We start from the raw sequence: 17,582 nt of genomic DNA, 5'->3' as shown, positions 1-17,582 counted from the left end.
ATGTCATTTTTTCCACGTTATTCATAGATTTGTCAAAACCTAAAGGAATTTGGGGAAAATTTAATAGAGATTCTAAAGTTCACCTGGAAAGATAAAAGAGTGATAATAGCAAATGATTTTTTTTTAAAGCAAGAGGAAAGGAGTCTTGCCCTACCGGATAATTAACATGCTAATAAGCTACAACGATTAATTAATGAGTAAACAGAATAAAATAGATACCACAAAAACCACCTGTGGTACATAAAAGAATAAGCATGGAATAAAAGTGGTACCACAAATGTACAGATAAAGGAAAGATTATTCAATAAACAATGTTGGAATTAACTATTAAACCTGTTTATCTGTTTAAATTAAATCTTTATCTCAGGCTAAAATAAATTCCAAATGAGGAGTCAAATGTTTAAAAAATTAAACTATAAAAACAGGGAGGGAAAAGACATTAAAAAATGTGAAATAAATATATGATCAAGCTCATGGATCTAAGACTACAACAATGAAAAAAACACAAGGAAAAAGAGAGGTAGTTTTGAATAGGTAAGAATGAAAATCTTCTGTATACCAAAAAATAAGCAAAACTTTTTAAATAGGGTAAAATAAAATAAAATATATAAAGAGATCTTACAAATCATTAAGAAAAACACTACTATCCCATTATTAAAAAAAATGAAGACTGAACATGAACAAATCTTTCTCACAAGGAAGGGAATATAAATGTTCAGTAAACATCTGTAAAATATTCAGCCTCACTGATAAAAAAGGCAGGCAAACAAAAGCAATGAGACACCATCTTTATGCAATCAAATTGAATCTCAAACATGTAAAAATATTTCTGGCAGGAGAACATTGAATTGTGCACTCTCAAACACTGCTGCTGGGATTTCAAATTTGTTCCAATTCCTGGAAAGTTATATAGTAATATGCTTTAACCTTTACAATCAACACTATCTCTTTGACACTGAACCAATCTACAGAAATTGGCAGAGACTGTCAAAGACTTCTTTGTAAGAACACTCATTGCAGTGAAGGCATGGAAAATTCCAAAGTAACTCAAATGGAGGCCTGAATAAATAAGTTACAATATAATCAAAGGAAACAATATAATAGTTAAGATCATGGGATGTGGAATCAGACAGCCCGGATTCAAATCCTACTTGGCCACGCAGAAACTTTGTGACCTTGAGCAAGTTACTTAACTTCTTTGTGTGTTATTTTTCTTTGCATATAAAATGGAGATAATAAAGGTATCTAGTTTGTAGGGCTTTTGTGGAGATTAAAATAGTCAATACTGGTAAAGCACTTAGTGCCTCAAGTATTCTAAATGCTCAATAAACATCACTTGCTGTAATACTAAGAAAAATATTGTGATTATTATGACTATTATGAAGACATTGAAATTAGTTTGTAAGTTTAATGCCATAGAGAAATGCCTATGATAAGTTCAAAAGCAGGATCCACCAATTCTACACAATCTCTTTCTGAATATAGTAGACAGCACTCATTTTATGGGGCCAGCATTACCCCCTGATAGCAAAACCAGACAAAGATAGTTCAAAAAAAGGAAATTCCAGACCCTTATCTTTGTGATTATAGATGTGAAAGTCTTCAACAAAGTATGACCAAATCAAATCCAGAAAATACAAAATTAAAAACACACCATGATCAAAGGAGGCTTCTTCAGGGTGTACGAGGCTGATTCTGTATTCAAATATCAATCCATGCAATCTACCATCTTAACTGTCTAAAGAAGAAAAACCATGTAAGCAATAGCAATTGATGCAGGAAAAGCATTTGACAGACTTCAAGGATTAGAAGGGAACTTGCTCTCTTGATAAAGGACATTTATGAAAAACCTTCAGCAAACAATATACTTAGCAGTGAAGGACTAAATGCTTCCCCCCTAAGATCAGGGACAAAGCAAGGGTGTCCATTCAAACTCAACATTGTACTGAAAGTCCTAACCATTGCAATAAGGCAAGAAAAATAAATCACAATGTTTATAGCAACTGTATTCATAATTACCCTAACTAAAAATAACCCAAATGTTCTTCAATAGGTAAATGGATAAACAAACTGTTGCACTTCTGTATGATGGAATTCTACTCAGCCATGAAAAGGAATGAACTACTGATACAGAAAATAACTTAGATAAGTCTGAGAGGCATTATACTGAGTGAAAAAAGCCAGTCTCAAAAGATTCCAGACTGTAGGATTCCATTTGTATGACACCGTCAAAAAGAGAGTATCACTACAGTGACAGAGAACAGATCCAATATCAGGGATGCAGAAGGGTGTAACCATAAAGGGGTATCTTAAGGGAGCTTTTCAGAGTGATATACTGTTCTGCATCCTGATTGTCAATCAATTTCACTGTATTTTTGTTTAATTTTTAAAGCAGAATCCAGGAAATTATATACAGTACGATACCAATTTTAACATATGTAAAGGAGGAAATATACCACAATATTAGAAAATACTAGAATTGACCTACCCTCATGCCCAGATTTATTGAAAGTAGGTGTGATGAATTTTCTTTCTGCACACAGCCTAACAAACACCTGTGATTTGAAACAACCTAAGCGTGGCATCCCACTCAAGAGGTCCTTAACATCAAGTTTTCAAAACCTGGGTTCTTAAGGTCCTAGGAAACTTTTCTTTCTATGGAAATGATGTTCAAATCACAGCCCAGAATTGCAACAACAGGGATGAAAAAAAGTTGAAAACTTGAAAGCTCAAAGACCCCCAACCTGAAGAAATAATGACTACTCATTTTCAAAATAGCCAATCATTCTAACGGTCTTGTGAGGTGACTGCCCAGGTAGAAGAAGGTGAACCAATGGTGCAGACTATCCCCTAAAGCAAGCTAGGAGTGTTCCAACAGCCAGTGTTTCTGATTAAACAAATCTTTTGTTTGCTACAAAAAGTAGCTCACCCTGAAAATCCCTAATTTTTCCCATGTACTAACTCTATGGAATGCCAAAATATTCTCAAGAGAGATTCCAGCATTTCAGAAACATTTTAGAATTTGAAATAATTTTTACAAAGAAGTCGTTGGCATTAAATGTATTTTTTAACCTTAACCTTCTGCTGTTTTTCCTTAAGTATTTTTTAAGCAAGGAGTCAGAAACCCTGGTTTATGGCCACCAATTCCGATTTTCTTTTATGTCATTTTCCTCAAAGGTAAAATCAGATGTTAAGACACATGGTCCCCAAGAGCTTCTCCATCTCTAATACCTTGGGAAACAAATACTGGTGAAAGTAATATTGCAAGAGTCATGGCTAAACTGCTTGAATGAACAAACTACTTGAATAAACTATTTTCATGGACCATTCATTCAGAAATATTGTGCAAATGACAGAAAAAATTATTTATCAAAGAAACCATTAACAAGCCATGCATGGCCTTTATCTGGCACTCAGCTCAGGTTACCATACCTGAGAGTAATAAAACTGCGGTGATGGAGAAAACACTTGAAGTCCTAATTTTACTAACATAGATTGACCTACTGCTCATTTCCCTGCACAAACTTACAAGCAATCCTTTGGGTAGAGTGCAGTATTATTGGGGATAGAATTTCCTTAATTGTTAAAGTTATAATTTTTTAATTCACTTTATTTTTGGAAAAGGTGATATGAGTTACTTAACTTGACTGCTTCTTTTGTACTAAAAGGCACACATGGGTGTGGTATAAAAGAGCAACACAAGGGATCCCTGTGATATTGGATCTGTTCAGTATCTTGACTAGGATGATGAACATCCAACCCTACACAGGTGATGAAATTGCATATAACCCAATACACACATGCGCACATGCACACACACACAATGAATATAGCAGTCCACCCTTATCTGTGATTTCACTTCCCATGGTTTCAGTTACCCAAGGTCAACCATGGTTCAAAAAAATTAAATGGAAAATTCTAGAAATAAAGAATTCCTAAGTTTTAAGTTGCATGCCGATGTCAGTAGTATGATGAAATCTCACATTGTCCTGCTCTATCCCACCCTGTACATGAATCATTCCTGTGTCCAATGTCTCCACGCTGTCTACACTACCCCCTGTGACTCAATAGCCGGCTCATTTTCAGATCAATTGTTGCTGTATCACACTTGTGTGTTCAAGGTGAACAGTAGTAGCCTAAAACTATCTCACAATGCCTACTTCATTCACCACACGTCATCTCATCATGTGAGCATTTTATCATTTCACATCATCACAGGAAGAAGAGTAAGTACAGTACAATATTTTGAAAGGGAGAGAGAAAGACCACATCATATAATTTTTATTACAATATATTTTCATAATTGTTCTATTTTATTAGTAGTTATTGTTAATCTCTTATTGCTCCTCATTCATAAATTAGACTTTATCATGGGAATTACATATAGGAAAAAAAAAAGTGTACATAGGGTTCAGTACTATCCACCGTTTCAGGCATCCACTGGGAGTCTTGAAATGTATCCTCCACAGATGAGGGGACTACTATACAAATAAAACTGCAGAAATATGAATAAGATTGGTAGATTATATCAATGTTACTATCCTGGTTATGATGTTATGCTACAGTTTTGCAAAATGTTACCACTGGAGGAAACTGGTGAAAATGTACAAGGGATGTTTCTGTATTACTTCTTACAATAGCATGTGAATCTGCAATTCTCTCAGTAGAAATTTCAATTTTAAAAAAAGGATATGATGAAGATTAAGCCTTCTCCCATCCTCCCTTCCTTAACATTAGTTCTCCCAGGACGCAGCAGCTCTTACCAGTGTCATGTGTACAGTAGGTAAAAGCGAAAAGAAAGAAAGGAGGAAAGGAAGAAGGAAGGAAGGACAGTAAATAACTTGGGATGGCCCTGCTATATATCCAAATAAATTATTCAATCCTTATTCACACTCATAGTTGTGAGGGCTGAATATCCCTTGAGTCTAGGAGAGTGCTTCTACTGAACAAATCTCCCTCCACCCCAGCTTCCTCTCCATTGGATATCCAGAAGTAACCAGGTCTTTTCCATCAAGTGATCTTTCTCTGGGAAATCTGACCAGCCCTTGAAAAGGGCTAAAACTAGAGACATGGCACATTGCCTAGAGAAATGGCCCAGTCAGATCACCTTACAGGACACTTACAATCACCAAGACCCTCCTTTGCACAGTTTCCAATCAATGGCCCCATGTAAATATGAGTAGATGCCAAAGCTTCCCTGACCTTTGGAGAAAGCACTTAATATGAAAAACAGAACGAAATAAATGGACAACAGCAACTTGGAGAAACAGAGTCCACTCAGGGAAAAGAAAACTTCAAAGATGACTATGAATCTATTTAAGGATATATGAGATGATATTATATCGATAAAGAAGAATGGGATGCTGTTAAAAACAACTTTCGTAAGAAAAAAAAAGCGCTCCTGGAAATTAAAAACATAACAGCAGAAATTAAAAGCTCAGTATAGGAGTTGGAAGATACAGACTAGAAAATCTATAGAAAACCGAGCAAAAGGAAGAGAGAAATGGGAGAGAAGAGATAAGAAAATCAGAAGATCAATAAAGGAAGTCAAACATCCAAATAACAGGCAATCCAGAAAGACAGAGGAGAGTACTTAGGATGGAGGAAATCATAAAAGGAAAGTTCCCAGATCTGTAGAACATAAACTTCCAGATTAAAAGAACCTGTAAATCCAGAAAAATGGATGAAAACAGACTCACACCAGTCATATAATTACGACATGATTGAATATTAGGACAAAACAGACCATTAGGAGCAAAGCAAAGAACATACATGCTCTTAGAGGAAGAAAACAAGTTTCCAAAAAAATTTAAAAACCAGAACAGCATCAGACTTCTCATAGGCGAGCCTAGAAGCTGAAAGTCCTCCAAGCAATGCCTTCAAAATTTCAAGGCAAATGCACTCCAAACTAATTCTTAACCCAGCCCAACTATCTTCTAAGTGTGGAGGTAGAAGGAATATATTTTCAAACACACAAAGTCTCAAACCTTTACTTTCCACACTGCCTATGGTCAGAGGCACCTGGAGTGTGTGACTTCTACAAATGTACACCGCAAATGCAGGAATAAGCCAAGAAAGACACCTACCTGGCTTCCAAAAAGCAGGGCTTTCCACACACGAGAGAACTGAAAGAAATATGCAGGATGAAGCTAAAGGGAGATTGAAAGATGACAGCTGGGCAGCAGGCTTTATAAGGAACTTGTCCAGACTAGAACAGGCCAGAAGAATCTGGTAACGATTTCTCCCAAAAGCAAACTGGATAGAATACTTAATGTCACTGTGCATATTGACAGGAGATTGAGGCAACTAGAGGAAAGTTTGGGCTTAAGTTAGTGGTAAAGGCTTAGAAAACTAAGCAGACAAACACGTATTAATTCACATCCATCCAGGACAGGAAAATTAATTATGGTGTATTTTAGAGCTCAGCTATGGACAGGATTTATGTGGCTGTAATAAGGTAAATACTGACCATTAACCTAACCCAGTGGTGCTCAGCCCTGGATACACACTAGCACCATCTTCATCTCAAAAAAAAAAAAAAGGAAAAAAGGAAAAAAAAATGCCCAGGCCACACCCCTGAATGGAGCATCACATCAGAAATTCTGGGAGAAGGGACCCAGACATGTGTAATTTTTAAAGTTCCCCAGGTGATTACAATGTGCAGAGAAGATTGAGAACCATGGAGCTAACCAAAGATGCAATGTTCACCCTCATGTATACAACTCCCAGATCTTTATCTGCAGCCACAAGTGCTTATGATCTTGACTTTCAACTGTCGGCTATACATTCTACCTAAATGCTCTCAGAGTCAAAATATCCAAAAATGAATGTTTCATGTTCTGTCTTAAAAATGGCATATTGACTTAACAATGCAGAGTTGTGGTTCTCCCTTTCTCCTGGTCGCCCATGGCACCCATCATCCCCTTTGTTCTACTGTCAAAGTCCTGCTCAAGAAACCTGCTCATCATTCCCTGTCCTCCACAGGTTCAAATTCCGTGGCAGACTGGCTCACTAGAGTGAAAATGACTTTTGCTAAAATTAAACAGTGCACAAATACAAAGGGAAAAAGAAAGAGACATACTGAAAATGTTGCAAATGTGAAAGTCCCCAAACCAGGTCACAGATGAGCTGACTTTCTTTGTTCACCCTCTCCTAGAAATAAATAACTATTGACAAGCAAGAATGACTGCTAGGTTTCATGAGTTAAATAAACAATGCTTATTGGTTTGGACAGCTCCAGAAGTGACATAGGTCTTTCCCTGTTCCCTCAAGTTCCCACCTAAGCCCTAAACACTAGAGTTGAGAGGGTCATGACCAACATGCTCCCTGGCCCACAAGTGGATCCAGGTAAGTTGAGTTTTTAGGTACTGCCATTCTAATCCCACCCCTGCCCCCTTCCTGCACACCATTCTCATCAAAAGGCCAAGGCTTCATTTGGGGTCCATGACTAAAACCAGATCCCTGTGGCAGTCCCCCACAGTGTTTGGGGAGCCAGTTGACATCCTCGACAGAAGTGAATGAGAGAATTTGTTTCTCTTGCACCTTTATCAACCCTGGATAGGATCCCATGTTCTAATTTCTGCCAATCGGATATTGAAAAAATGGTATTTCATTATTTTTAAATTCAGATTTCCCTGTCAAGATTGCGATTAAGGTTGTAACTTGTGTCTACTGGCCATCTGCAATTGCTTTTGTGTAAACTGCCTGTCCGTTGTCATTTTGCCCATTTTTCTATGAGTCTGCCTTTTTATCTCCCATTCTCTATCGATCTAATTCCTTTTGTTTTTCAGGTTCCAGCTTCTGCTGACCACCACGACCTCCTGCACGGCATGCCATATCTCTCATTTGTGTTTCTCATAATACATGAAAATTACAATAGTTGTTCAGTGCCTCTCTTCTCACCCACGCTAGAGCACTGTAAGGAAGGATACTCGGGGCGTCCAGCACAGACACCGCTGTCACCCCGGCAACTAGCAAAAAGCCTGCCACATGTTTAATGAACAAATGGACTGGACGAGGTCCCTGTGTCTTACACTGTGGGGATCCAGGCAGGAATGCCCTCAAGAGGTTCCACTGAAGAGCGTTTCCTAACGGAACAGTCTACAGGGTGAGGGCAGGGCTGGGAAACCAACAAAGGATGGTGTAGCCCCCAGGACTAGCAATGACAAGGAGCACAGCCACCCCCAGGGGGAAGAGGAATGAGAAGGAAGCAGTAGGTCAAACCCTAGGAGACCTGTGGCCCATCACCGTGTGGCTCATGAAAAAACCTTCTTCCAAATCCTAATGCTTCAGGTTCTCAAATCCTACAGGATAACCCCATGTGTGAAATCACTGCAAACAATAAATAAAAATAAATATCAAACAAGCTCTCCAGAAACAGAAGGCAGGAATAGACCAGAAAAAACTCCAATTACCTTCCTGGCAGCATAACCCATTTGCTTTGCAACTTCAGGAACATTCTCTGCACTCCCCATACCCTGGTTCCCCATGATGAAAGTCTGTGTGCTGTTATTCCTCCCCAAAATTCTTTAGCTCAAGGAAATGAAACCTCCTTACAGAAAAAGAGAGTTGCCAAAATCTTATCCTATCAGCCAACTTCCACCAAGCCTTGGAATTCTCACCAAATAGCTGGTTTTGCAATTCTTTTGGCTTTGCCAACCCTCCAGGGTAAATAAAAAAAAAAAAAAAATAGCTTCCCACAAGGATTTGAGCCTTGCAAGTGGAGGAAACGTATGAGAAAAATCTGGGTTGATGAGAAGCTAAGAAAAGCCAGGAGGAAAGAGACACGTCTATATATGTTTATGCAGAAAATAGAAAGGTTGAAAAGCAATGTGTTTCTAAAATACTGCTTCCATGAAACCAACCTTCTGTTATTCCTTACTCCCCAGTGGACTGAAAAAGGCAGGGTGATTCCTCATCTTCTATTCACATCCTCCTCAGCTGAGGCTGGAAAATGCAGCCGCATGTAGCTCTGACGTGGGTGGGCTTGGGTTCAAATCCTGCCACTTAACGATCTGATGCCGGGCACGGCATTCCACTTTCTTCAGCTCAGTGCTATCCCATGAAAAATGGATAACAACACTGAGTTTGCTGGACTGGGGGCAGAATTATAAATCATGACAATAAAATCTGTGCCAGCTAGTGGTCTCCTAACACACAATAATTAGTTTTTTATCACCGGCACTGCAGTTCAGAAATCAAAAGAGGTCCTTTATTTAACAAATATCTTTTATTTTTGCCTCTAAATTTAAAAAGTATCTTCTGAGCTCCTACTATAGGCTGGGTGACTTGGGCGACAGAGGGGAGGAAAATTCATAGGGTCCCTGTCCTCCCGTGGAAGAACAGACACTACTCAAATCAAGACGAAATGCATACATAATTGCCAACTGTGATAAATGCTATGAAGGGAAAAGACAGTGTATTCAGAGAGCAAAATGAAGGCATGGGGTCTAGTCCGAGGTCTGGAGCTGGGAAGTGAAGGATTCACTCGCTGCGGTGGTGGACGAAGCAGTCCAGACAGTCATGGGACCAGCATGTGCTAGGGATCCTCAGATCCTGAGGCTGGAATAAATGTTGCTATTGTCAGGGGCAGAGGAAAAGCCAAAGTGGGGAAGGGTGAAAAGGGGCAGGGTCCAGGAAGGCCACGTGAAGGATCGAAGGTTGCTGTCATAGCCCTCTGAGGAGTGGGAAGCCACAAAGGCAACAACAAGCTCTCAAATCTGAAATTTAAATTCACAGTTCAAATCTTCACAGCTGTCCCCTCTGCAAAAACCACATCTAGACCCCACGTCACTTAAGATGAGCAACACCACTTTCATTAGCGGAAGACATTTCAAAGATACTTGACTCCTAAGTTACAACCCCTTCAAATCCTTGGATTTTCCAAAGGCAACCATCACAGTATCTCCCACCACAGAGGCTTTTATGTGACCCCACGCCCCTCCACTGAGTGAGTGGTGGTGTAGATGCCCTGCTCCTTGCAACTGGGCTGACATCTGTCACTGCCTCGACCAGCAGAAAATAGTGGAAATGACACTCTGTGACTTCTGAGGCCATGCATGTTCTCCGGGGACACTCGCCCTTGGAACTCAGCTGCCATGCTCTGAGGGAATTCAAACTGAGTCACGTGGAGAGGCCACATGTAGGTGTTCTGGCTGGCAGCTCAGCTGAGGGTCCAGTTAACATCATCAGCTCCAGACATGGGGAGCGATGCTGCCTCCAGTGGCTCCAGATCCAGCTGTGGAGTCAGCCAGCCTTGAGATCTTTCCAGCTGAGGTCTCAGACATAATGAAGCAGAGACACTCCAACTACCCCCTGTCCAAATACCTGGCCCTAAGTATCCATAAGCAAAAAATAATAATAATAGTAAAACAGCTATTTTACACCACTAAGTTTTGGGGTGATTTGTTACACAGCAATAGTAACTAGGACAGAAAGTATTTCAAAGTTTTATATATATACATACTTGTACGTATAAATATATGTGCCTCCTAGAGAGGCTGTCTTTAATTACTTCTGAGTTAGAATCCCTGGGCTTTATCTACACCACTTCTGGAAAAAGATGGCCAGGTTGTTTACATCAAAGAAAAATTAAACACTTTTGAACCACTCAAAATATACAAAAGTAATCCATTCTCACTGCAAAAAGAAAAGAAAACTCTCATTAGCAAATCTAACACTTTATTTCAATTGGCTTTGAAAACAGAGATCAAAAAATGAGCTCTTCATTCATAACAACTAAGTAGAGCACCTAGAGCTTGTCTTTCTCCACCACTGAAGGCTCACACGTCTGAAAAGACTGTTGGCAGATAAAACAAAGCATCGCTTATAAGGTGTACTTAGCATGATGCCTAGCGCTTAAGAGCCCACCAAATTCCAGTCATTGTTACTACTTTTGTTGTTGTTAGAATTAAATTTTTTCTTGATTCTACCACTAACCCTTCCTAACCTAAATTAAACAACCCTCATATTCTATCTCAGCAGAAAAAGATCAGTATAGATTATTCACTATACTGAATAACTTTTCAGTCTAAAACTAAACATTTTTAGTATATAACCAAATCTGAGTTTGGTTGGATGTTAAGAAAGGGATCTCGGATTCCATATGATTAGAAATGTTATACAACATTATATAACATTAACTGCCACATATCTCTATTTTGTTTTGGTAAAAGAATTCTCCTTTCTAGAAACAGAGAAAGAAAAAGAGAGGAAGAGAAGGAAGAAAGAAGGAGGGAGGGAAGGAAAGAAAGATCAATATGTATTAGAAAACAAGCTTCTGGGAAGTTACATTTAACAATCATGGCATGGCTTTCAATGTGGATAAATATAATATTACCTTTGATCATTATGAAGGTACTCCTGTGAGATTATATAAATATTACAAAGCTGCACCCAGACTGTGGCTTGAATATCAAGGAACAGAGGCAGGAACAAAAAGCCAGGTCACCTCAGGTTGTTTTCTTTCCCTCTACACTTGCATTGCTGTGTGACCTTAAGCCAATCACTCAGCCCCTCTAACTCATAAAGACTTCAAAACATGGCTAAATTCCAAACTTCAGTATCCATACTGAAAGGACCATCAAGTAGAGTGGCCTCCAAGTTTCCAGGGTAAAAGTCACCATTCCAATGCTTAGGTATGCTGAATGACAGTTCCTCAAGCAAAATAATCATTTTTAGATTCACACGCATTAATTAGTATGTTAATAATTATCTTGAAAAATCTGCGCCTTGCTGAAAACTACTGCTGTGCATCACATACTGAAACCATCAATATCTAATGGAAGAAAAAGTAATTGAGACAATTTCAACATGCATGTCATTCGGGGGAAATGAAGGAGGCCGGCTGGCATCCTCCTTAACATTGCTGACTTTTCGCTGTGGATTTTCCATTGCTAGGGTGGGGGGCTTCCTTGACAAGTATGGGAGGAGATGGAGAGGAAGTGAGAGGGGAAAGACAGAATGGGAATGGTAGGAAGGAGAAAGGCAGAGAGTAAGGGATGGGGGAGAGGGCTGTGCTATGGAACTGAATGTGAGTCAGTGGCACCTGAACAGAAATGTCACTGCCAGGGAAACCATTTCAAAATGACATTCTAGTCACCAGGTTTCAAGTTTGCAGAGTGTCTTACACCCCTCCCCCTCAAACATCCTGGCTTTCCAGGGCCCAGGCAGCCCCCTTCCGATGATCTACTTAACTGTATGGGTCACATTCTCCATCCAGAAAAACGTCTTTTAAATCCTGAAAAGTGGTGTGAACTCTATGACTCACAGAGCCCCAACACGCCGGGAAAATGGCTGGCATGTCATGGACTTGGAACGGCCCTCTCCAAAGGTGGCATGAACTACAAACTGGCTTTTCACTCATAAAAGCTGGGAAGATTGAAAGGGGGTTAATGAAAACCCTCTCCGTGAGACTCTTCAGTAGACTGATGTCTGGCAGGTCCAAACGTGCCCTTGGAGAGATGTCCGGCTTCCCTTCCACTGGCACAGCCCCCTTCCTTATGTCAGAGCCCATGGACAGAGGAGCTGGGATTCAGGAGCCCTGGAGAGAGCCATGCAGTCCTTACCGGCTTCACTGAAGATCAAGAGGGACTCTCTCCCATTACCATATAAGATGAAGTCTGTCAAGAGGTCTGCTGAGACCTGCAAGAAGACCGACCCACCATCCGGTTCCACCACGAAGGGACAGATCCACTAATCTGGGGGAGATCCCCTTTAAATTGACGGCATCTTTAAAAATATTTGACCATCACCATCAAAATGTCCTTATGCTGCACCTCATAACACCTTGAATTAGAGCTATGTCTGTCTTAACCCCGCAGCACACGTTTGTAACTGCTTTTACTCACAACCATTTACATAGCTGTTTTCCCAAGAACCCCACCGTTTGAAAGGCCAGGATATAAAACCATTTTACAACACTTGTTCTTCCAAGTCTTTCCTTAGTTTTTTAAACAGCTGCACCCCGGGGTCCAAATTGTTTTCAAAAGACAACTGTTCTGAGCACATTTCTCTACAAGATCTATTGCAGCTCAAGAAAGGCCAAGGACAAAGACAAAAGTAGGACGGACCCGTGCAGGGCACCCCGAAAGGAGCGGATGGGCAGTCGGCTCCAAATCATTTCTTCCACACAGCGATTCTGCAAAAGGGACCCTACGGGAAGGAGTCCATGTCTTCCCAGTGAGTGGGCAGTTTAAGAGAACAAGTCCATTCCTAACCCCTAGCTCGAGGGCCAACACTTTTTTCCTACCCGAAGTTCCCGGCACCTGTTCTGAAAAGAACGGTGAAGAGCTTTCTCCACGGTCCACCCCGCCTGTCCCATTGTGGAGAACTATGTGTCAACCAGTCAACCAACCCCATTCGATCCTTCAGCAAACCATGGAGTGTACAGGTGGTTACCTGCACAGGTACTGAATCTTGCCAGGACAACTTTATCGCTGGCTTTGGGGGGCTTGTTAAGGGAAAAACACTCCACGAACTCGCGGGTTAGAAGCGCACAGGTAAAGGTTCCCGGGGCACCTGGGCGCCCACGCGTGCCCGGCCGCTTCTCCGTCCCGCAGTCCGGGCGCTCGAGGTGTCCTCCTCCCGAGCCACAGCGGGGGATATGGGGAGTCCTCGTGCCTGGTGCCCCCACCCGCCCGCCGACCCAGCCTGCTTGAGCCGGGCCGCCCGGCCGGGCCGACCGCAGCAGCCCCGCGCCCAGCCCAGGAGCCCCGAGCCGCCGGAGCCGCAGCGCCCACTCGGGGCAGGCAGCGAGCACTCACCCTTCTGCTCTCGCAGGCTCGACAGCGACCAGAGCAGCAGCGCCACCGAAGCCAGGAAGCAGAGCTGGCTCAGCAGAAGGTCTCTCCGGCGGCGGCGGCGGCGGCGACGACGCGCGCGGTCCTCGTCGCCGGGCGGCGGCATCCTCGGGCGGCCGGGCGGTGGCCCGGGCAGGCGACGGCCGCTCCTGTAGCGGGCGGCCGCGGCGGGGACGGCGGCGGGAGGCAGCCCTGCGCGCAGCAGCCGCGCGTCCTCGCTGCGCTCCCACCCGGCCGCCGCCTCCGCCTCCTCTTCCTCCTCGCCGCTGCCCGTCTCCTCTTCGTCGCCCTCGTCGTCGCTATCGCTCAGTCCCTCCTCCCCTCCCTCCTCCTCCTCCTCCTCGCCGCTCGCCAGCGCCGCCGCCTCCCGGCGCTCGGGGTCCCTCTCCTCCTCGCGCGCCATGGCTCCCACGCTCCGCGCCCGAGCTGGGCCTGGGGCGGCGGCGCGGCGGGGGTGGCGGGGGCGGCCGGGAGGCGGGGGCGGCGGGGGCCTAGGAGGAGGAGGAGGAGGAGCGGGGCAGGACCGGCGGGAGGAGGGCCCGCCGCTGGCTAACTCCGCCGGCTGGTGAGGCCACCCCGGGCTGGCTCCGGCCTCCCCGGCTGCAGGAGCGCGTCGCGGAGCCTCACGCCTACTCCATAGTCCACGCGCGTGGCACGGGGCCGGAGCTGGGGCCAGAGAGCACTGGGAGCACGGAGCGAGCCGGGAGCACGAGCGGGCGCAGCTCTCCACAGCCTGCAGCGGCGCCGCCTGGGTGGCGGGGGTCGGGGCGCGGAGGGGCGGCCGGGATGCAGCCGGCGCTGGCCGGCACGGCGGGGAGGGGGCGCGCGGGGAGGAGACTGGGCTGGGGAGGGAGCCCCGTGTGCAATCTTTCAACCCTTCGGTACCAGGGCAGGGGAGGTGGCGCAGGGGACCTCTCTTGGGAAGCACACACGCCGCCTCCGAGAGGCGGGTCTCCACCACGAAAGATTCGCTGGAAACTTTTGGAGAAATCGAGGGTCTCTTCAGCCCCCTGCCCACCTGCTGACCAGAGTAGGGGCGCCATAAGTGCGCTTGGCTGCACGCGCCCAGCCACTGGCCTCGCCTCCTCCCGCGGGCCTCCGGGGTTTCCCTTGGCCCCCTTGTGGGGAATCCCCCTGCGCCCTAACAAGCCTCCCCAGAGGCTCTTGGCTCGCGCAGGGTGTCCTGGCTCCCCCCTCTGGCCCGGGCTCACACTTCGCTTTCTGATAGTGCTGGACCAAGCCCAGTGCTATGGCTGAGAGAAGGGGGGCAGTAGGCACCGTCCCTGGGGAAAGACGGCCTGAAGAGGCTCCTGGCCTTCTGCAAGGATCATCAGCCTGCCCCTACCCCGGAGATTAGAGCCCTACTCCTCCCATCCCCTCCCGCCCCCTTCCAGTTCTCCTGCCCCTACCTGCTGAAGGTGCTGGTGCCCATTTGGAGGGGACATCTAACGACCCCAGGCACAGCCCACTCTCCCTCGTTGGGCTTCCCTGGACTCTTCCCAGGTGCCTCCCTGGGGCTGCTGGCTGGGATGAGGAGGAGATGCCATTGTGGTGGGGCTGAGAACAAAAGCCTTGTTCAGAAAGGAAGCACCTAGAAACCAGATGTCTGCCTGGGTGACTGTATCCGTGGAATCCGCTCAGATCAGGGAATTTAGCTGCAGACCCTAGGGAGGTGGGAGGAAGGAGGGACCCTCTGTACAGGTGTCTCTTGCCTAGGTCTGGGAGGGCCCACAGAATCCAAATGAGTCCTAACGTATGAGTGACCTTCTCCCTCACCGCCTCCTGGGTGATCCCTAACAGATTCTGGGGAGATCAGGGTCACGGCAAAGGACAAAGTAAAGTGGTCACAGGTGGCTTCCTTTCTACAGAAGGTCCATTTTCACCCAGAAAGACTTTTGCTTCCTGGACATATCATTTATTTACTCCTGCTCTCAGCTTGGCATCTTCCCAGACATACAGAGTACCTTCCCTACAATGCCAGAGTGGTTGTCCCTTTAACTTTGGTTACCAGAGACTGAGGAGGATGTAAAAACAGGTAAGTTAATCCAGGCTAGAGCGAGTGTGGAGAATTCTCTGGTTGTGTTACCTCTATCAAGCATTCGGAGACACAGAAGAGGAAATTTAGGAGCTCAGAATAATTCAACCAACCAGGAAGGATGCTCAAATTAAGGCTTTCTAGTGAAAACTAGAAAAAATAAAAGGTGAGAGAGGGAACCTGGAACTAATTGTGTTAGAGAATGAGCACTAGCTCAAGGGGGAAGCTGCCAGAGGCACAAGGAGTTGTGTAATCTTGGGCGGTGGGAGGTATGTTGGCGAGGCAGCCAGGAGGAGAAGGGGAGAAACCCAGAACTGGCAAGTCCCTAGAAGTTATCTCAGCACAAGCAGTGACAGAAAGAAAGAGTGTGGGGGTGGGGGGAGATCACTCCTGTGGCACGCGGAAATGATTCTTTAAGTTTATATTCATTTTGACAGATTTCAGAGCAAAGGGAGCTGTTGAAGTAAAGCGGGGAGAACAAGCCCCTGAGTAGCTGACCACCACGCAGGGAAGAAAGGTGGGGCCCTCTGGTCCCCAGCCCGGCAGCATCTTGGACCTGCTGGGCTCCTCAGCCTGTCCGGTGGTGGCTCCTCTGTAGGAATTTGCCTGGGATCGGGGAAGTCCTTTTCCTTCTTCCCTCCATCAGGCAAGAGTAGGGGGAGCAGGCTCTCACACGTTCTGTCAGCGCTGGAGGAGGAGAGGGAAGACAGACCTCGGGGGGCTCCTCTACCAAAGGGAACAGTCGTTTTTACCCTGCCTGCCCCTCCCAGGTTTTGGAAGCTCCCCCAGGAAACTGAACTGTGCACTGAGCAGGAGCTGAAAGGAAGAATGTGCTTACGATCCTTCACTATCAGGATCCTCATCAATCCCAAGGTGGCTTTTGCCTTCTATTTCTTAATCTGTTTGCATTTGATCTTACGTTTTGTGCAGCCTCAAGGAGAAAATTCCAGACTCTGATACTTCAGTCTGAGAATTACTTTGCTTGGAAAAAGAGGCATCACTCCCAGATAGGCGGGGGTCTTCGCCCTTCCAGGAATAAGACAGGTGTATTTACAGAGCAGCTCTCCACCCTCGGCTGGGTGTGGGGGGCCCTGTCCATGTCCCCCATTTTGACGACCCATAAACATTCCAGTTTCAGTTCCACGCAGAGACATTGACCCGACATGGGGAACAAAAGTGGCTTGTCTTTCTCCTAGCTCTGCCTTTATAACAGAGAATAAAAAGCCTCCCACAGCCGTGCTCACTGACTCTTAGCTCAGGCCAAATCTTCCATCCTCCAGTTAGTGGGGCCTTGACTGTGCTCAGACCGGGTATAACTCTGTACCCCCACCAGCCTCCCCTTGCCCGCAGCACCCAGACGTGACAGAGCAGTTTTCAGAACAAAGCAAGTTTGCCTTCATAACACCAGACATTGCCAGTGGCGTCAGACAAGGGAAGAGCAGAGAGGAGGGAAAAATCGGAGAAGCCACTTTCTTGGTAAAGTGACAAGTCAGCTTCCTCGCCATGACTGCTCCTAACACAAGGAGACATGGCCCCAGCAGAGAGAGGAGAGACCACGGGATGTTCATAGAAAAACCTTTAAACATAAGAAGACCAAGTGTTGGTAGATGGGGGAATAAAAGGGAGAGAGTTCCCCACGGAACAGTCTTAGAACAATCCTCAGATGTAGCACCTCTTCATACCTGGTGACTTGAAGGTCCAGGCCTCCTGTCATGGCACGACTCACAGGCAGCCTCAGGACACTATTG

General features: G+C 45.0%; 1 protein-coding gene across 1 annotated transcript in view; it reads right to left on the bottom strand.

Annotated features, from left to right (window-relative positions):
- The window catches only part of SLC24A3 (solute carrier family 24 (sodium/potassium/calcium exchanger), member 3), a 461,500-nt gene extending 447,407 nt beyond the window's left edge, over positions 1-14,093 (bottom strand). The window contains exon 1 of the mRNA XM_012657205.1: positions 13,764-14,093. Within this exon, the coding sequence (XP_012512659.1) occupies positions 13,764-13,905 (142 nt within the window). The 5' untranslated portion in view covers positions 13,906-14,093. The remainder of the gene's footprint in view (positions 1-13,763) is intronic.
- Positions 14,094-17,582: the final 3,489 nt, after the last annotated feature.

The sequence above is a fragment of the Propithecus coquereli genome, unplaced genomic scaffold (assembly GCF_000956105.1).
Source record: "Propithecus coquereli isolate 6110/MARCELLA unplaced genomic scaffold, Pcoq_1.0 Scaffold533, whole genome shotgun sequence".
Classification (NCBI taxonomy): domain Eukaryota; kingdom Metazoa; phylum Chordata; class Mammalia; order Primates; family Indriidae; genus Propithecus; species Propithecus coquereli.
Note: the sequence above shows the minus strand (reverse complement) of the source record. Positions and strands in the feature narration are given on the sequence as shown.